The sequence below is a fragment of the Enoplosus armatus genome (genome assembly GCF_043641665.1).
Source record: "Enoplosus armatus isolate fEnoArm2 chromosome 2 unlocalized genomic scaffold, fEnoArm2.hap1 SUPER_2_unloc_1, whole genome shotgun sequence".
NCBI lineage: Eukaryota > Metazoa > Chordata > Actinopteri > Centrarchiformes > Enoplosidae > Enoplosus > Enoplosus armatus.
This window is the reverse complement of record NW_027261181.1, coordinates 26,061-46,607: the sequence shown is the minus strand read 5'-3', so window position 1 is coordinate 46,607 and position 20,547 is coordinate 26,061. Positions and strand designations below refer to the sequence as shown.

General features: G+C 45.4%; 1 protein-coding gene across 1 annotated transcript; it reads left to right on the top strand.

Moving 5' to 3' along the window:
* The first annotated feature begins 2,430 nt into the window (after window positions 1-2,430).
* On the top strand, window positions 2,431-18,663 carry LOC139307089 (adhesion G protein-coupled receptor L1-like). The gene is made up of 25 exons (XM_070930972.1): window positions 2,431-2,500; window positions 4,438-4,651; window positions 5,133-5,242; window positions 6,076-6,090; window positions 7,332-7,539; window positions 8,513-8,777; window positions 8,884-9,223; window positions 9,302-9,595; window positions 10,216-10,319; window positions 10,469-10,654; window positions 10,764-10,802; window positions 10,984-11,164; window positions 11,263-11,385; window positions 11,681-11,898; window positions 12,028-12,201; window positions 12,796-13,008; window positions 13,135-13,355; window positions 13,473-13,539; window positions 13,643-13,731; window positions 14,712-14,880; window positions 14,980-15,129; window positions 15,218-15,314; window positions 15,432-15,542; window positions 16,349-16,369; window positions 16,706-18,663. Exons 1-25 carry the CDS (start codon window positions 2,431-2,433, stop codon window positions 18,661-18,663), a joined length of 5,637 nt encoding a protein of 1,878 aa, XP_070787073.1.
* Window positions 18,664-20,547: the final 1,884 nt, after the last annotated feature.

Sequence of the window (20,547 nt, the reverse complement as noted above, 5' to 3'; positions counted from 1 at the left end):
TTGCTTACATTTTTGAACATCCAGACCACACAGGAGTTGTTTGGCAGACTCATGTTTGCCGTTTTTGCCATTTAGGGCTGGCAATATTTTCATTACTGATTCTTTTTTGATTAACTGGTTTCAATGTTTATTTTAAAACATGTCAGAAGTGAAACAGTGAAAATATCCCGGAGCCTAAGGTGAAATTGCTTGTTTTGTCTGACCAAATAGCAAATATTCGCCAATCCTCCTTCATAGCGTACTTAACCCTCTAAAGTAGCCTGGTGTCTGTCATTACAAGCTCATGTTGTGAAGCCAGACTGTTCAAAACCCACACAAACTTTATTTTAAATTCTAGCGGAGATCCCAAAGTTTCCAAAGATCCCAAATATGTCAGGCTGAAATGGTGCACAAAACATCTGGAATATTCCCATTTGATTACTGTAGATGTTGTAGCCATGAAAAAGATGGAGTCTTGTGTTTGAATATTTCACTTTATGGCAGGTTGGTGATTTTAACAACCTTAAATCTACTGAACGGGACATAAAAGGGAAACACTATATGTTAAGAGGTTAACTTGATTATCAAAATAGATACAAATACATTTTCTGTTGTTTTTGACTCCCTAGCCCAGTTAGATACATGCAGATGAATGCAGCTCATGTGTATACTGTATGTGCGCATGGTTGTGCGTGTATGTACATTAATGCCTGTGTGTAATTTATTGCACTGCAGGCCCACTACTCACACACTCTCACTTATAGACTGCTGCTCCTCCAAGTAGGCCGGCCGGTGGCCCGGGGCTGGATTTTGGTTGCGGGCTGGGAGCATGGTGCTGCGAACAGGGGGACTGGGTGTGTGGCTTTGTCAAGGCCCATCAGTGTCCTTGCTCTACTTACTCTGCATCAACACTTAAGGGTGTGTGTGTGTGTGTGTGTGTGTGTGTGAGAGAGAGAGAGAGAGAGAGAGAGAGAGAGAGAGAGAGAGAGAGAGATGGGGGTTGCAAGCAAAAGAACATGCTGCCATAAGGGTTTTGGATGAGATGAGACGTATTGTGTATGTGTGTGCGTGTGTGTCGGTGTGTGTGTGAGCAATGAAAAACAGAAAGGTCTCATTCTGTTGACTCTTTTATGTACTATGTTTAGTGTGTGTGTGTGTGTGTGTGTGTGTGTGTGTGTGTGTGTGTGTGTGTGTGTGTGTGTGTCACGGTGGTCCTGGGGCCTTTATTACAGTCTTGTTGGTTCAGTGGACTTAAAGAAGGCAGAGGTCTCTCTTTTCTTTCTTATGTGTGTGTGTGTGTGTGTGTGTGTGTGTGCGTGCGTGCGTGCGTGTGTGTGTGTGTGTGTGTGCGTGCCCTGTGCAAGCACAAGTCTTTGAATCCATGTTGGACATTTGTTGAGGAGTGACCTAAATCTGTCTGCCATCATTACCTAACAAGAAGACAGAGAGAAAGATGAGTTGCAAATAAACACACGCAAGCACACATATGTATATGCACATACACATACACACGTGTGCCCTGACACACACACACACACACACACACACACTCTGGAGACCATCATACTAGATACTGAGTACACACTGCAGCAGCAGATTGGAATGCTAAGCAGGAAAAAAAATATCGTAATGCCGTGCATGATGCAGTTCAGCCTCCATCCTCCCTTCTGTCCAGGGCCAAGAGTTCAGTCTATATTAAGGAGTCATATTACTGTTGTTCTCTTGTAGCTCGCTCGCCTGCGTCCCGTATGTTCCCTCGTAAACCTCCACAGTGCAGCGTCGCCCTCTGATCACCTGTGCCTTCAGTCAGCTGTTTATCTTGTTACCCGTGCTGGGGAAGAGATCGTCTCCACGACATCATTTATTTAGGATTACTGAAAAGTGGCCTAAGCTGAGCCCAGCTCTCTGTCTGTCTGTCTGTCTGTCTGTCTGTCTGTCTGTCTGTCTGTGTGTGTGTGTGAGTGTGAGGATAGAAAGATTAAGACTCTTTTATGGGTCAGTGGCCACTGTTGCTCCCAGCTAATTACGGACTTAAAACACATCCTCACACGCGTGCGCTTTCACTCACAAACACACACAGATACACACTCCCAGCATATCTCCTCTCTCTCTCTCGCTCCCTCAGACTGCACTGTGCTATCACCATGGTAACAGCAGATTGAGGGACTTTTCGCTGCAACGATTGCTCAATTGTTATCTTTGTTTCTCGGTCCATCTCTCTATTATTCTGTCCTCTTCCCACACTGCTGTGTTTTCTCACGTGTACTCTTTCATTGTCAATGTGTGTTATAGACCATCCAACACACACACACACACACACACACACACACACTGATCTGCACACAAGGAGAGGGTGCAGCTCTTCACTCTAAATCTCACACTTCCACTGCTTCCTCCCTAGGCTCTCCTAACGCGGCTGGTGGTGTGACGTCCTAACTCTTCCTGCCCAGCATGGCTGTGTCACTGTGGTTCCTGGGGGTGTGTGTGCTCGCTCTGGCTCACGTCGCCCCCTCCGGCCAAGGTAATGCGCTATCATGTTTGAGGAGTTGATCCTGACAACAGAAATCAGCAGAATGAATCACAGAAACTTTAAAAGGAGGAAATAGATTATGTTGTGTAGTGCTGCGTAGATTTGTGTGACTCAAATATAAGTCATTGTTTTGCAAGTGAAAGTCGCCATGAAAAGTGGAACTCTGGCCCACTGCCTCTAAAGAAAGGCAAAGTCATCTTGGCTGAAAAAGTCTGTGACCTACATGAACAAAGGCTTACCAAAACATATGAAGTGTGCTGATGGCCAAAGGGAGCGTTTTAGAAGCCGCCTGTAGCTCCTAGTTAATAAACAATCAGTCATTCAGCACCACAGACAGTTACAGTACACCGGTAGCATCGTGATCACACCAACGTGTTCGCTTCAAATGTGGGATTAATCCTGATATGAAAAAAAAAAGTTGTGTGTTCATGACACTCAAGCTGATGTGAACAGCAGGATTAAGGTAATGGTAATGTGATTTTCTTCAGTAACCCTGGTTTACACGGATTAATATGGCAGTCAGGTGAGTTTACACTACAGAGAGATGTGACACAGTGAGAAATAAAATATAATCTTATACGTGTCAGATTGTGTTTACCAAGCCTCAGACAGCCAGTACTATATACTGTATCCTCCCCACTGACTTAAAACACGACATATTGTGAAGTGCCCACGCATCACATCACATGTAGGTGTCACAGTGGAGGTGCAGTGTGATTTATGTCAACAATCACACACTGCATCTGGGAATCCTTCCAGTGTAAGCTTTCACACACATGAGCAGTTTAAAGATTTAATTTGATAACACGTGAGGAGCTCACAGTGCCAAAATATGTGTTAACTATATACACGTATGGGCATGATTAGTATGGTGATAGATGGAGTATGGTGTTTACATGACATTTGTTGTAATCGTGGAATTATAAGAGTGTATGTCAACATACCTGTCCATGATATTGCATGGCTGATTAAATCCCTACAAAAGGCATTTAAAGTGGAACGCTTCCATTTTACATATATGTGTGATCAGCATTGTGAGTACCACTCAACCTGTGAAAAGGGTTGTTCTCTGTCGCTTTGGAGGGATCTTTCCTTAGTCTGAAAAAATAACCTCGATGATGTCATCAGGGTTATCTCAATTTAGGCTTTTAGACTACAAATCTGTAACTAAAAGCCCAGATATCTTCCATGTTGACTGTTTTTAGCCATGTTAGCGGTTTTATGGGTGGAAATGTTGGTCGGCCGGGCTACCATTTTGGTCCTGACTGAAACAAATCAACAACTAACGGATGGATTGCCTTGAACTTTTGTGAAGACCTTCATCAGAATCAGAATCAGAAATACTTCATTGATCCCCAGGGGGAAATTGTACTTCATGATCCCCAGAGGATGAATCCTACTGACTTTGGTGGTCCTCTGACTTTACCTCTAGTGCCACAATGAGGTTGACATTTGTGGTTTTCAATGAAGCGTCTCAGCATGTTGGCATTGTCATTGTGAGCATATTAGCATGCTGACATGTTATCATTTAGTTCAAAGTACCATTCATGACTAAGTACTCACAGAGCTGCAATCTTGGATGCAGACTCTCAGTCTTGTTTAAAATCTGTCTCCTGTGAGTCCCCCAACTTTATGGAAGTGTAATGCAATAATTGCTAGCTTTCCCCTTTAGCTCTTTATACGGGCAGCTACGTTCACATTATCCCCTTCTTCTTACAAAGAGATAAAAGAGACAATGACCAAATTAATCTGCTGTTTACAGAACATCACTATGATTAAACTTGAATGATCAAACTGGTCATTGCAGCTGATTTACAAAGTCAATGCTAATTGTTCTTAAAAAATTATTATTTTTGCTTTCTTCTATTCTTCCTACCACCACCATTTAACCCCCCCCCTTCTTCCCAACCACCACCCCTCACGAGCAGCAATGTCCCGGGCCGCCATGCCGTTCGGGCTGCTGCGCAGGGAGCTGGCATGCGAGGGTTACCCCATAGAGCTGCGCTGCCCAGGAAGTGACGTGGTTATGGTGGAGACTGCCAACTACGGACGCACTGATGACAAGATCTGTGATGCAGACCCCTTCCAGATGGAGAACACACAGTGTTACCTCCCAGATGCACTCAAGATTATGGCCCAGAGGTGTGTATGTCCTGGGTGATACGTCTTGCTGACTGCATACTGTGTTAAACTTAGCTTAAACTATACAGCAAAGACGTAACTTGTAATGTCATTCTTGTGTGATTTGAGTATGTGCAAACATTTTGGAAGCAGTTAAACCAATCAATGAGAGCATCTACTGTTTCGTGCACTGCTGTACACACATGTGGATTCATGTCAGAGGAAACGTTAGACAAAGCCAATGCTTGTGTTGTAAGTCATGTGTACGTGCAAGTGCAGTAATCTGTCCAGCTGAGTCTGAGTGCCTGGCTGCACCATTAGCTGTGTACTCAGCAGTGTTTTCCTAGAAGAACTGATCAATATTCAGCGAGAGGGAGAGGGAGAGTAGACAAATGGAGTGTCCTTTGTTTCCCCTTTCCTGTCTGTTAATCACTCTCCTTCTATTCTTTGTTTTCTCATTCTATCATCGCTTTCACCGATCCATCCATCTGCTGTCCTCCAGGTGTAACAACAGGACCCAGTGTGTGGTGGTTGCAGGGGTCGACGTCTTCCCAGACCCCTGTCCTGGAACATACAAGTACCTGGAAATCCAGTATGAGTGCGTCCCTTACAGTAAGTATGCATATACAGTATATAAACACATATACACACACATACATACACACACAAACATGATTACACGCACATATGTGCATGTGCATGCAAAACACAGAGATTTAACCTATTTTTGTCAGCTACATTTTAGGTTTAAGGTGTTTTTGTTTTTATAACCCTTGATGTCGACTGTATCCCTGAGAGATTGATGGATAGAATTTTTTTTTCTCAGGGAGTGTGTGTGTGTTTTTGTGTGTGTGTATGTGTGAAATACTAAAAGAAAGTTGGATGGAGAAAGTACAGAGAGGGAAACAGTAGGGTATTTGCATACTGTTGTCTGTGGGTGTGTGTATGTGTGTGTGTGTGTGTGTGTGTGTGTGTGTGTGTGCGAGAGTGCACGTGTGCACTTGCGCGTGCATGCGTGTGTGTTTTCTTTTTCAGATTCACGCCACAGGAGTCGCTCTCTTTTCTCCACAGGAGCCTGATTGAGGGAAGGAGAGATCGGGGGAGGTGGAGGGAGGGAAGGGGGGGGGGGGTAGGGGGGCGGTAGGGGGGGGAGAGGATAGGAGGGGAGTATGCTGGGTCTCTTGTGCTTCTTCTTTCTTTTATGTGAACTATAATGTTTGTGGCGAGAATGAGTTCCAAAGTCTTCATCTGTGCAATTCTCTCTTTCTTTCTTTCTCTCTTTCTTTCTTTCTTTCTTTCTTTCTTTCTTTCTTTCTTTCTTTCTTTCTTTCTTTCTTTCTTTCTTTCTCTCTTGCTTGCTTTCTTGCTTCTCTTTACTTCCCTTCTTTCACCCTCTGACTTCTCTTTCTTTCTCTCCCTCTTTTTTTTTTCCTATGCTTGAGTAGAAGTGGACCAAAAAGGTAAAGACAATACATTGTAGCATCTTGATCTCTCCTTGCCCCCGACCCCCCCTCTTTTCTCTCCTTATCTTCCTCTCTCCTGCCATTTCTCTCTTCCTCCTACCCTAGGACGTTGTTTCGTAGTCATGCTGGATGTTGCCCCCCTTTTTTCATTTCCTACTCGGTTATTTATTCCACCCCCCCCCCCATTTTATCCATCTATTGTTGTATGGAAACCCTTCCTTTTATCCAATTTTATCCAGGTTCTGCACCTAGTTTCTCTTCTCTTCTAGTTTTCCTTGCTATCTTTCTCTCTCCAGTTTCTTCCTCTGTTCTTCCTCTCTTGCTCCTGGTTGATCTCTCTGTCTCTTATCTCTCTCGCTCGGTGCACACACAAACATAAACACAACTGCTCACCCAAACATAAACAGCCTTCTTTGCTCTCTCTGCTCTATTTCCTTTTCACACACAAACTTTCTTTTTTTTTCTTTCTTTCTTTCTTTCTATCTTTCTTCCTGCCAACCCTTCCTTCTTGTCTGATCATCCTCTTCATGCTTATTTTCCCTTTTCTTCCCTTATAGGAAGAGCCCCTTATTTATCTTCATAGGAAAAATAAGACCAAATGTGTGTGATTATATATCCGTCTGGATGTGTGCTTACCAAGCACTGCTTATGTGTGTGAGTGTGTGTGCATGCCTATTTGCATGCCAGTGTGAGACTGTACAGTATACATATGTGTCCATTACAGTTATTGACATGTGGGTGGACCAATTGTTGTGCTCGGCGTAAACTAACCTGCCCTCTCATTCACTTCAAGGCAAAATTTAGCCCCGCCCTCTGCGTCCCTGATTCTACCTCACACTCTTTTTCACTCTTTTTGCACTAACCCACACCCACACACACACACGCATGCACACACAAAGCACATAAATATACACACACCTTTCATTGCAGTGTCCCTGTTGTATTACTCACCACACACACACTAACAGTGTGTGATTTTCAACACTTTTACGTCTCTTCTGTTGCTTGCCTCTCGAGATCAGCACAGGTGTTTTAAATCCCTTTCTCTTTTTCTCTTCATTCTTTTTTCTTCTTGCTGCATCAAATGCATCTAATTCAATCCATTTTTCATGCATTGATCCATTTTCGCCCTGCACCTGCCTTCACTATCTCCACTCTTTTTTTCTCCCTCACCTCCCTTCCTCTTTCTCTTCTTTCTCACATCCTGCTGTCTACTCCTCCTAACTCCCGTTTTCCAGTTTTCGTGTGTCCCGGCTCCCTGCTCAGCATCCAGCCGGCCTCCTCTCTCCTGGAGGCGGAGCATCAGTCGGGGGCGTGGTGCAAGGACCCCCTGCAGGCAGGTGACAGGCTGTACGTCATGCCCTGGACACCATATAGGACAGAGGTGCTGTATGAGTACGCCTCCTGGGACGACTACCGCCAGAACAGAGTCACCACCACCTACAAGTGAGTGATGTCTGCGTGCGCTGTATGTATTGCTAAAATAGTCAAAACACAGACCAAACAAGCAGTTTAAAGATGTGACCTTGGGCTCTGAAAACTGGCATTTCTTTTGTTGTTTTTTTGAAAATGTATAGATTAAATGATTAATGAATTCATCCAAACAAACAAAATAATTAATTGATATAAATAGCAAATGCCAGCTCTTCGGGGCTAATTTCACGTTCAATCAATTCAAAATTGGAATAGACAAACATTTACTTTCTAAATGAGACTCCTTGAAAACTTGGTTTCAAATGTTAAGTGTATCTCTGTAACATTAAGTGTCTATTACTAAGCAAGCAACAAGATGTTCATCATATTAAACCTGCCTTCTGCTATATACATTAAATGTGTTAACAGTCATTTGTAACCTCTCTATATAGTAATTTGCATTGTCGGTGGCGGAGTCCGTCATTCTCACTCTGGCTTTAAACAAAATTAAAGGGATTCACATGAAACTATATGTAACTCTTCAAAGTGCCTTTCCAGATTCAGATTTATTCATTTATTTCTACTGAAACTCTCGGGCTGTTGTACTATTAAAACATTCTTAATGTTACCAAAGGTGTTGCCACTTCAACCAGGACTGAAATCTTTCTGAAAAACAATCATCCTTAGGTTATATTTATGAATATTACACAAACAGTGGCCTGGCATGAGCCAGCAATCCCAGAACTGTCATGTATGTGACATCACCTTTTTCAAACTGAGCCCCGCCCACGTAAAACCTGTGAGAGAAGCGCAGATGAAAACACAAACTTTCACGTGAAATAACCAAAATTGTTGTAACATAAAAAGAAAAAGATTGTGTGTTCATGTGTTTCCTGTAGGTTTTCAGGCCTTCAACTCTCTTTTTGTAATTGAACATGAATTACATCCATATATAAGTCGTACATTTACATGTACACCACACATTTTTCCTCTTTCTCTGTCTTAGGTTGCCTAGCCGTGTGGACGGCACGGGCTTTGTGGTGTATGACGGAGCTGTGTTTTATAACAAGGAGCGAACGCGCAACCTGGTCAAGTATGACCTGCGGACACGCATCAAGAGCGGCGAGGCAGTGGTGGTCAATGCCAACTACCACGACACCTCGCCTTACCGCTGGGGAGGGAAGTCAGACATCGATCTGGCGGTGGACGAGAACGGCCTTTGGGTGATCTACTCTACTGAAGCCAATAATGGACGCATTGTAGTCAGCCAGGTGCAGTAGGAGGAATGAAAACAGATCGATGACTGGAAAGAAAAAAGAAGGAAGTAGAAGTAGGGTTTTATAGCTGAGTTCTCTCATCTTCCTTTTTGTCCTGCAGGTGAACCCGTACACCCTGCGCTTCGAGGGAACGTGGGCCACCGGCTTTGACAAGCGTGGGGCGAGCAACGCCTTCATGGCCTGTGGCGTGCTCTACGCCGTGCGCTCCGTCTTCCAGGACGATGAGGGACAGGCGGAGGGCCGAGTCGGCAGTGACATGGTGGTTTACGCCTACGACACCAGCCGTGGACAGGAGCTGCCCGTTCAAATACCATTCCCCAACCCTTACCAGTACATCTCCTCCATAGACTACAACCCCAGAGACAACCAGCTGTATGTGTGGAATAACTACTACGTGCTGAGATACCCACTACAGTTTACACCGCCACCACCCACTAAAGGTTTGTGGCACAGGTGCACTTGTGTATTTGCACATATGTGATGTAACTAGAGAATGAACAGTGTTTCCGTCCCTCCAGGTCCCCTCTCCTCTCTGATGACGACCGTCCGCTCCTACACAGCCACTGTCGCGCTGACCCCAGTGCGGCCGTCGGCCTCTCACCCAATTGGCGTCATCAACCGAGGACCCTTTGACCAGCGGCCAATCACAGCTATGGTCCCTCTGACGCCACGTCCACCTCTGCGTGTCCCCTTGGCTCCCGGGAGCCCCGGTCAGGTGGGCGGATGTGAGGGCCGGGTGGCACGAGGAGTTCAGTGGCCACCCACCCTGAAGGGAGAGACAGTGGAGAGGCCCTGCCCTAAAGGGTCACTGGGTAGGTGTAGCGTTTGTGTGTGTGCGTGGTATTTGCATGTGTGTGTCTAGATCTTGTTTCCCTTTGAAATGTAGTCCGATGTCCTCTCTTTGAACTACAGATGAGAGAGAAGAAGAAAGAGGTTATAGTGTTAAGACAAAGTGGGCTGTGCAGCTGTCTTCAGCCCAGCGCTCCCTCTGAGGAAAAGCTGTGTATGTAGATTATGTAGATAAGCCTGTGGTACATTTTGCCTCGTCCTATTCATGTTGAGTAGTTTGGACATGTTTTATTATGGAGTCCCTCTGCGAACTCCAACAGACACACATTTTGCCCATGTTTTTAGGAACATTTTTAGTTTATTTCATACATATATTCAAATAAACTTCAGTCAGATTTGATTGACTGCCTTGTCTCTCATGTTAATCAATCATTTAATCAAGCCGCAGTTCTAAACAATGCATTTGATTGTTCGAATCTGCTACTAGAAATTGTCAAAAAAAAAAAAGTTTAAAAAAAAGGGCAGTGCAGATGCTGGACAGTGTGCAAAAAGAAACAGGAGTGGCAAACCACCTCAGGTCCTGTAAGACACGAGCTGTCCTTTCTCTTTCTGATTGTCTGTGTCACCCTGTCTGTCTCTGCAGGTATAGCTTCCTATCAGTGCATGCAGTCTCCAGTGGGTTGGAGCTCCAGAGGGCCTGACCTTTCCAACTGCACCTCTCCCTGGGTCAGCCAAATTGCACAGAAGGTTAGTCACACATTCACACACACACACACACACACACACACACACACACACACACGCACACTGTGCAAATGCCCTGAAGCCAGTCAACAAGCAGTGCTCTCGTAAATGTCAAAATATTTGACATTATAAACACCCCCGCCTCACTTCAGATTAAGAGCGGAGAGAACGCGGCCAACATCGCCGGGGAGTTGGTCAACCTGACCCGGGGGCGGATCTATGCCGGTGATGTCAGCATGTCCGTCCGGCTAATTGAGCAGCTATTGGACATCCTGGACTCACAGCTCCAGGCTTTGAGACCAGCCAATAAAGAGTCAGCAGCACGCAATTACAACAAGGTACATTTTTCCTGTTGTCAGTGTGGATGTGTACTTGACCTTTCCTGGAAATGAAAGAGGAAATGTCAGCGATGATGATTCTAACAATAGATGTTTTTCTTCTTTTCAGCTGCAGAAGAGGGAACGCACATGTAGAGCTTATGTTCAGGTAAGACAGCCAGATAGATAGATAGATAGATAGATAGATAGATAGGTAGATAGATAGATAGATAGATAGATAGGTAGATAGATAGGTAGATAGATAGATAGATAGATAGATAGATAGATAGATAGATAGATAGATAGATAGATACCACGGAATAAAACATCTCTGTCTTTCTCTCTGTCAGGCGGTCGTTCAGACAGTTGATAACCTGTTGGGTCCTGAGGCTCTGGTGTCCTGGGCTGATATGAGCAGTGTTGACCAGTCCCGCTCAGCGTCACTGCTGTTAGATGCAGTGGAGAAAGGAGCATTTCTATTGGCTAACAATCTCTATGAAGGCCGTTTCAGTGACAGGGCACCAAATGTTGGTACGTCGCCTTTCTTTTTCTTGTTTTGCCCTACACGTTGTGGAACTTGCCAGTTCTTCTAAGCTTTTGTGTGTGTGTGTGTTACTGTGTGTGCGCAGATCTGGAGGTGTATGTGCTAAATACAGAGGCAGAAATACAGGACCTGACGTTCCCTCACTCCTACGACAGCGACAGCATCTTACAGATATCAGCACTGGCTCTGCAACAGTACAGCAACAACGGTCCGTGGCACACAACAGAACTAATCATCAATCGTTTTGTACAGTGAAAGCTCAGTATTATAAAGCATGTTGCCTGGGGTAGTAAACCATAGGTAGGACAAGCAACGGGTTGTGGGAGAGTTTTCCTCCACATATCAAAACCCCATTACACCCACATTATAAAATATAAGATGAAAGTCTAACGGCCTCATCTTGAATGTGATAAATCAAGTACAGAAAAAATGGTGGAAATACACAGACATTTTTTCTGTCTCTCTTCACTATGTCTCCTTCCCCTCTGTGGTTTCCTCTGCAGGCCAGGTGAAGCTGGTCCTCACTCTCTATAAGAACCTGGGCTCCTTCCTGACCACCCAGAACTCGACTCTGCGGCTGGGGCTGGGGCTGGGCCAGGGGTCCGAGCCCAGGCGTAAGAGCCTGGTGGTCAACTCCCACGTCATCTCCGCCTCTGTGCACAGAGGATCCAACAGAGTGTACCTCTCCGAGCCGGTGGTCTTCACTCTCAGGCACCTGCAGGTCTGTTTGGAAATCTGTTCACCTCACAAGTTAATGTTCAGAATGAGCAAATTCCTAACCTTGTGCAGAATCTGGTGTAAATATTCTTCATAGGCACTAATATGTGTTTCGGTGTGCTTGTCTCCACAGCTGGAGAACCACTTTGGCCCCAACTGCTCTTTCTGGAACGCATCAGGGGTTTCTGGGAGTGGCAGGTGGTCTACACAGGGCTGCCGCCTGTTACACACCAACAACACACACACTACCTGCGCCTGCAACCACCTGTCCAGCTATGCTGTCCTCATGACGTATCAGCAACCCGCTGTAAGTAACACACACCACAAAAGTAACATGTGACGGTGTTAAATTCTTTAAGGCTACAGTGTGCGTGTTTTTTGCCTTCTCTCATACAGTACAGAAGGACAAGGATTAAGAATTTTAAAGGCTTGTGTTAAACATTAGTGGTGCTGTAGTTTCCTTTTTAGATGGCCAGGTGCCAAGCTGAAACTTCAATAAATCCGACCACCAAAGGCTTCCTGACTCCACCCTCATGCACCCACTTGCTGCAGCACAGTTGGACTTCACCCCCACCGTGCTCTTCAAAATGTTGTTTAAAAATCAAGCACAGGGGGTGATAATTGTGGGTCGTAGCTGTAAGAGAGAGGGGGTGATAAAAGCTGCAGGCCATGAAATTGAATTAAGCATTTCTCTGCAAGATGTTCTCTTTGTTGGGTGTGATTTTATTCATTTGAATAGATGTTGCGTAACACACAGGGACACGCAACCAGAGGCAAAGACACACGAGCATGCCACACGCGCTCACAAACCTGCGTCAGCACATGTTCCCACATTCATATGTGCTCTCTTGATGATCAGGTAATAAATGCGCTTACCTTCCTATCTGATTCTCTTTACCAGTTCGGGGTCGGCGTAGAAGAGCTTCTCGTCTATGTGGTGTCCTGGGTTGGCATCTCTGTGGCACTGGTGTGTTTGGCCACCTGCCTCACCACCCTGTGCTGCCAGGGGGCGCCCTGGCACACAGACCACAGCACCATCCACTGCAACCTGTGGGCCAACCTGCTCATCACTGAACTGCTCTTCCTTGTGGGTGCCAACAAGACTCAATACACAGTGAGTGCTTTGATATTGGACAAAACCAGAATAGAGGAGTAGCTGAGTGGATGGACATTTTAGTACTTACTGTTGTATTTTAAAGCATTTCTTGAAATATTCCTCCTTCTCTATCCAAATGTCCAGGTTGTGTGCTCCATCATCGCGGGCCTGCTGCACTTCTCGCTGCTCTCTGTGTTTTGCTGGTTGTGTCTGGAGGGGGTGGAACTGTACTTGCTGCAGCGTGAGGTATTTGAGGGCCGTAACTCCAGGAGGAAGTATTTCTACCTGTGTGGCTACTCCATTCCCGGGCTGGTGGTGGCCGTGTCCGCAGCCATAGACTTCAGAGGCTATGGCTCAAAAACTGCGTAAGTTGACTTGGTTTTGAATGGGAACAGTTACTTTCCTACATCTGAATAGTCTTGTGTCAACTCCCAGACTGACTTATTTTACTGTGATTTGTTTGTGTGTTTGTGTGTGTGTAGATGCTGGCTGCGAACAGACAATTACTTCATCTGGAGTTTCCTTGGACCTGTTGCTGTCGTCATTACGGTGCATATTTACATATATTTCTAATTATCAGAGTGTGATAACGTCACATCGAGTCATTATTAATGAATAGATATTAAACAGTGTTTGTTCTTTTTGGCCTCAGTTGAACCTGGTTGTCTTGGTGATGACCTTACATAAGATGCACAGCACTGCTGCTTTGAAGCCAGACTCCAGTCGCCATGACAACCTGAGGTAAGTATAGTGTCTCACGCTGATCCGTTGTGGGTGATTATGTGAAGAGCTCATTGTGTTTCAGTAGCTTTGGCTCCAATCATATAGTCATTGGAAAAAGACAGTAAAGTTGGATTTATGAACTCAAAAAGGACCTGGATTGATAAAAACAAACTTTACTTATGTTTTCCCTACCTCCCTGTTGCATTTGTAATTTTATTAAGTTATTTTAATGGATGTCATATTTTAAAAATGAAAAATGAAAAGAAAACTATAAAAATGAGTTTGAAAATGAGTTGTCTCTTGAGCTGGAGGCAGTCTGTTATCTATGAAGAAGCTAGTCCATTTAGAGATTTGTAGTTAATTAAAATATTTAAGGCTCACCCTAGCTGAGACAGGGAGCCACTGTAAATCACATGAAACAGATGTAACATGGTCATTCTTTTGTCTTAGTCTTAGTAAAGCATTTTGTTAATCTGCAGCATTTTGAATGGTTTCAAGATACAGAACACAATACACTACAGGAGTCTATATAGTCTATGTAAAGGTCAAACCTTTACCAATGCTGTATAAATGAAAAATAGAGGGGAAATACTGCAGAGAGAGCAAGGGTGTGTGTTAGTAATGTCTGGCAAATAAAAAAATGTGGTTGCACACCAACATTTGTCAGAATGCTCCTTTACTTGTAGTTTTTCAGGGTCTATTTAAGCTCTGGGGAGCTTGAGGATGGTGGCGTTCTGATAGAAGTGGGAGTGTGCAGGTCCTCTTTGAACTTGCTAGACATTAATATTAGTTGCACTCGCCCCAGCTCTCTTTTTGTCCACGGTTGAGCTGTAAAGTAGGAGCACAGTTAAACCTTCTCTGTGCTATTTTAAGCACAGGGACCTGAAAAAATCAAATTGGAAAAGCATTCGAACAGATTTAGGTGAGTGAACTCTTGCTTGTTAGAATGAAAATGAAACGCGATTCATCCCGTGTCCCTCCTCCTCTGGTGTCTCCAGGGCGTGGGCGGTGGGCTCCCTGATGCTGCTCTTCCTGCAGAGCGTCACCTGGTCCTCAGGCCTGATGTTCCTGTCTGCTCCGTCTCTCCTCCTGGCTTACCTCTTCTCCTCCCTCAACACCGCCCAGGGCCTCCTCATCACCATACTGCACTGCACCCTCGCCAGAAAGGTCCGTCTCTGTGTTAATGTGCCATTATGTAACTGCGAGAATCTGTCTGTAACGGCATCATTTTGTGACTAAACAGATTTGTTTAAATATTGTGTGTAGGGTCAGAAGGACTACGGCCGATGCCTGCGTCTCTCACAATGCTGCGCCACGTCCTCTTCCAGCTCTCCGGACTCGGTGAAGGGTGCTGCCCTGCGGTCCAACAGCCGCTACACCAGCAGCCAGAGTCGGAGAGCTACTGCTAACAGACAGGTAGATTACAATACACTGTACCTCTTTGTCTTTCTTTCCCTCTGTGTCTGAGTCAGTTTTGACCCTGAGTGGAATATTTCTGTCCCAGAGTCGCATCAGGAGGATGTGGAACGACACTGTTCGCAGGCAAACTGAATCGTCTTTCATCGCTGCAGACGTTAATAACACCCCTACTCTTAACCGAGGTAGAGGTTACTGTTTTTCTTTTTTTCTTTTAAATCTCAGCTTGGCCTCCTCTGTTGTTAAAGAATGTTGCATTAATTTTTTTCTCCCTCTCTCACTCTCTCGCTGTCCATCCTCAGCTGCTTTGGGGAACCATTTCCTTACTAATCCAGTGTTGCAGACTCATGCCGGAGCCTCACCGTATGACACGATGCTGGCCCAGGGATACACTCAGCCCTTCACCTCCACAGGTACATTTCATCACAACTTTCTGTGACTCGTCCTGATTTTGTGTCTACATTTTCGACACAGCTTACTTCCTCTCCCTCTTCATGTTGGTTTCTTTTACTGTCCTTTTACTTATGTGTGCTCACTGTCCTTTTACTTACTACAGTGCAAAAGTCTTATGCTACACTGAAAAATGTCTTAAAAATGAGTTTATTAGCTTATAAAACAGCTTGTAGCAACAAAGTTACAGAGAAATTCATTCAAAAATGAATATCCAGCAGTCAATCCCTCCAGTTTCCTGATTGAAAGAAGCATCAATTTACAAGGACGTTTAATAAGTGTTCAATTTTGACATCCATTTTGAAACAGTTTTGACAACTTTCCTCTTTTGACTTTGTCTACTTGTTTGTGTTTTGCTTGTTGAATAGAGCCTGACCTATACTGGATTTTTGAGGGCGATATTTTCGAGTTTTAAAAATCCAATAACGATATGTCAGCAGATTTTTCGTTACATGAAAAAATAGGATCCCTTAAATGTGGTTATTTCAGATGTGTGACCATGTATATAGAGCAGGACACATAGATATTATTGGGCAATAATATCAGGCGGATGATTTATTGATCGGGCCCTACTGCCTGATTTTTCTCTAAGTGGCCTTAGACTTTTGCCCAGTACGATATGTCACTTTTCTGTTTGTGTACATTATGAATGTTTCGAATTAAAAGCTCCTCAAATGTTTTTGTGATGTTCTGTTTTTAGTTTTTGAAATGTTTGTCTTTTAAATGTTTTTCTCCCTCTCTGTCTCTCTGTCTTAACATGGACCTGTAGGAACCTTCAGAAACAAGCAGAGTATGAGCTCTCCTTTATTGTGCTCACTCGAATCATTGAGCGCCACTTCCTCGTGCACTGTGCTTCAGTTCATAGACTATCTGTGCAATGTTTGCACACAGTAATTATTCATAGACCATGAACACATAACATACATCTCTTCCATGTGGCTACATAACCGAACATTTCATCAAAGTATATTGTTAATATCCAAATCTTCTTGGTGAAGCCACACCCTCAGTTGGCACATGAACCCTAAACTCTGCTCATTCATTCATACGTTCATTTGTGTAAATCTCATTATGTCAATCTTTTATTCCTGTTTGGTAATTGGCATCTTCTTGTTTCTTCCAACAGAGGTTAATGTGTCCCAGAGCCAGGAGTCCTGCGGGTTGGACAGTGTGTGTCTCAACGGAGGCTACACGCCCAACACCTTCACCTTGCACGGTCTGGGAACCACGCCCGGGTCCCGAGCTGGAGTGGTGGGCAGCACTGACCTTCTGAGGGAGGGAGGAGTTGGGATAGGAGGGGATGACATCTCCCCAGCCCTCCTCACCCCTCATGGGGCCACAGATCTGGGCAGCGGTGCTGGAATGCGTCGTAACCTGTCTGATGCAGCAGCGCTGGAAAAGATGATCATCTCAGAGCTGGTGCAGAGCAACCTGAGGCCCTCAGTTCCCATGCCTGTTCCTCCTGAGCGCTACGGAAGCCTGGCGAGGCCTCACCACCACGACAGGACGGCTCTGACTCACACTGCCACTTTAACTCGGCACGCGCAGCCACCTCAAGAGGGCTGGGCTGCCACCATGCAGCCAAACACACGGCACAACGCACAAGAGGGATGGGCGCACACGAGGCACCACACACAAGACGCTGAGACACGTGGACAAGATCACGCCACGACGCCACGCTTAGATGGCTGGTCACACTCACGTGTTCCTGGAGATTCGGAGTCCCGTGAGCTGCTTAAAGATGGGGACAGGTCGCAGCTGCAAGGCACTCTGGGTCGCCGCGGGCTCCAGGACAGGCAGCAAGCTCGCCCCCCTGATGTTCAGGCTCGGCCCTACTCCACCCTCAGCCGCACCCCTGGCACTCTGTCCCGCCACCGCAACACAGTGGATTCAAACGGAGGGACGGACAGAGACAGGGAGAGAGACAGGGATCGTTACCGGGACAGGCCCCTCCCGCCTCCTCCTCCCCCTCCCCCACAGGAATCTGAGCCCTTATACAAGGCTCTGGAGGAGCCACTGCTGATGAAACAGAGGGAGGCAGGCATAGAGACATGGAGAGGTGGCCAGGACAGAGAGAAGGACGAGACATTTCTCTTAAAAAGAGACGGAATGATGGACGAATGGAGGGGAGGAACCGAGAGAGGGAGGGAGGAGTCTTATACCTCTCAGAAGAGAGATGGAGACATGGACGAATGGAGAGGTGGAATGGAGAGAGGGAGGGAGGAAGCTCATCTGCTGGAGAAGAGAGGTGGAAGGATGGAGGTGTGGCGGGGAGGAGCGGAGACAGAGCAGGAAGAGACTTTTATAACTCAGAAGCAAGATTTTGGGGTTGACGGATGGAGAAGCGGGAAGGAGAGGGAGAAAGATGAATCCTTGTTTTTGAAGGACAGAGATGGATGGAGGGCAGGGATTGAACGAGAGAATGAGAAACAGAAGGATAGAGCACTGGATGTGTGGAGGGGAGGCATGGATATAGACAGGGAGGAATCCTTCCTGTTTGAGAGCAAAGATGGAGGTCTCGACTCGAGGAAAAGAGGATCTCTTCGGTACCATGGCGAACGAGAGGATTCTGACAGCTTTGCTCTGCCTTTGACCCCTGACCTCGATCTTGACCCTGACTCCTCACCTATCTACGCCCGAGATTCAAACCCCTCCCCGCTCTACCCTGGAGACCGCCGCTCGCCGCCACTCAGCATCTTCCCTCGAAGCTCTCCCCCAACCAATATCTTTGCTCCTCGAGACACTAACTCTCCTCCAAACAATCTCTACTCGCGTCACTCCCCCCAGGTGTACAGCCGAAGCAGCTCCCCCCCTCGCTTCTATACCCGCACTTCCCCTCCGACCCTCTCGTACCCCGACAGCAGCCCTGAAGGTCCAGAAGAGGTCAGCCCCACTGGCCAACCCCAGCGGCCCTCCCTGGAACTTCCCTACAGCCTGGGGCGACCCCCGCTGGGCCCTCGGCCCAATCACCTGCAGACCTTCTACCAGCCGCCGCCGCTGGCGTCCAATGGAGAGGCAGTGTACTCAGCAGAGCCCGCCTCTGAGGGAGACGACGGACAGATGCAGCGGGTGACGAGCCTGTGACTAGGGCGGTGGTGATCGGGGCATAGAAACCAGGCAGGAGGAGGAAGATGGTGATAACAACAAAATAATGATGATCAAACTGATGGAAATGATGATGATGATTATGAGAACACCATTGAGGATATTGATGATGGATGATGAAGGTAATGATGATGACAGTGATGGCTCCTCCCTGCTTCTATCTTCCGATCACCACGAGTCTTCCCCCTTTTCATGTTTTGTTACTTTTCTATGACTGTGATCCATTTATAACTCTTCCTCCTCCTCTTCCTCTCCCTGTTCTCTCCCTGAAACCCTGCTGTGTCGTTCCCATCTCATCAGTGCTTATCTTTATTTGCCCATCGTCCAAGTTTCTATTGGTTCATCGGCTGGGTGTTTTCCCTCCCTGTAGCAAGCAAGCAGTGTGTCAAAGAAGCACTTGTGTGTTGCCAAAAAATCCTTTCAAAGAACATGTGCATGACTTTATAGTGGCTTTACAAGGCTACATACTGTAGGAGGAAAGTACTGACGTGTGTGTGTGTGTGTGAGCGTACGTGCGAGTGTGTGTGTGTGTGTGTGTGTGTGTGTGGCTTGATGAGCATGCGTGTGTGTAAGGATGTGTGTATGTGTGAGTGCGTGCCTGTATATACATCATTCTTGTATAATTAATGTATCACAGTGAAGCATTTTATCAATATCAACTGGGCGGCCTCTTACACACATCCCCGCCGACTGATTTTGAACTCTTGACCAATCACATTTTCACATCAAGACCAAAACCTCCGCCCCCGCCCCCGTCTCCCTCCACCTGCCACTAACTGTTAGTGATGGAACTCGTTGCCATGGAGTTTGTCATAGCAACAGAACTCTTGACTCCAGAGCCAGAGATCATATAAAACCTCAGAACTTTTCTGCAACCCCCTGAGATCCTTGTACATATTGACCTCAAGTGTTCTGATTGTCTTGTATTGCTATTGAAGTTCAAGTAAACATGTGAAATAAATGTTGCTGTCTTTCTCTTTGCATGGATGTACAGAGAGAGGGAGGGTTTGAGAAAAATGAATAAGATATCTACAGAGGAAAAGGAGGCGAAGGAGAGACTGACGAGGCATATGATGTAGAGAAAAACTGACTTAGTATATTTACTCCAGTACGTACTGTACTTTGATACTCGTACTTGAGTTCTTCTATTTTCTGCTACATTATATTTCTACTCCACTACACCACAGAGGGAAATATTTTACTTTATCAGTTTCAACTGACTGGCACAGAAAGCATACTGAAGGATGGAACAGTCAACATAGGACAGACAGAGTAAAGCAGGGTCCACCCATTTATTGTGTTATTAAAATTAGGGCTAATAAATAATTAGGAGTTGAAATACAGACGATACCTTTTTGAGCGTTTTGAAAAAGTTTAATTTCTGATAATAAATAAAGCCAAGCTAATCAATATCTTTATCCCCTCAGCTCTAGCTCAGCGTTTTAGCACCTTTCAGCTGTTTTGGTTTTGGTTTTTTACAGCCACAACTTTACTGGCAAACCGCTCTTCTCAACGTTGCTCTTCACAAACGCATGCTACCTGCTCAGCACCAAATGGCAGACATACAAAGTTAGTGATTAGCTTGTGACCATAGCGGACTAACATGTTCACCATATTAACATTATAAAGTGTCTTGTAATGTTGTGTTAAAAGCTTCTTGCATTGCCCAAAAGTGGCCAAATAACTCAATAAATGCATTTGTTTAAAAATCAGCTTTGAACTTGAGGATATACAATAATCATCTTTTAAAAAATGATGCAATAACATCCAAATGTTTTATTCTCAAAATGTGCATGCAGTGTTAGTATTTTAAATGTCACAAACTGAACTTAAAGAGACAATGAGTTATTCAAATATCACATT

Coding starts and splice junctions, on each gene's coding strand:
- LOC139307089 (XM_070930972.1), top strand. CDS start 2,431: ATGGCTGTGTCACTGTGGTTCCTGGGGGTGTGTGTGCTCGCTCTGGCT. Junction 13,356..13,472: donor GGCTATGGCTCAAAAACTGC/GTAAGTTGACTT, acceptor GTGTGTGTGTAG/ATGCTGGCTGCGAACAGACA. Junction 16,370..16,705: donor AACCTTCAGAAACAAGCAGA/GTATGAGCTCTC, acceptor TTCTTCCAACAG/AGGTTAATGTGTCCCAGAGC.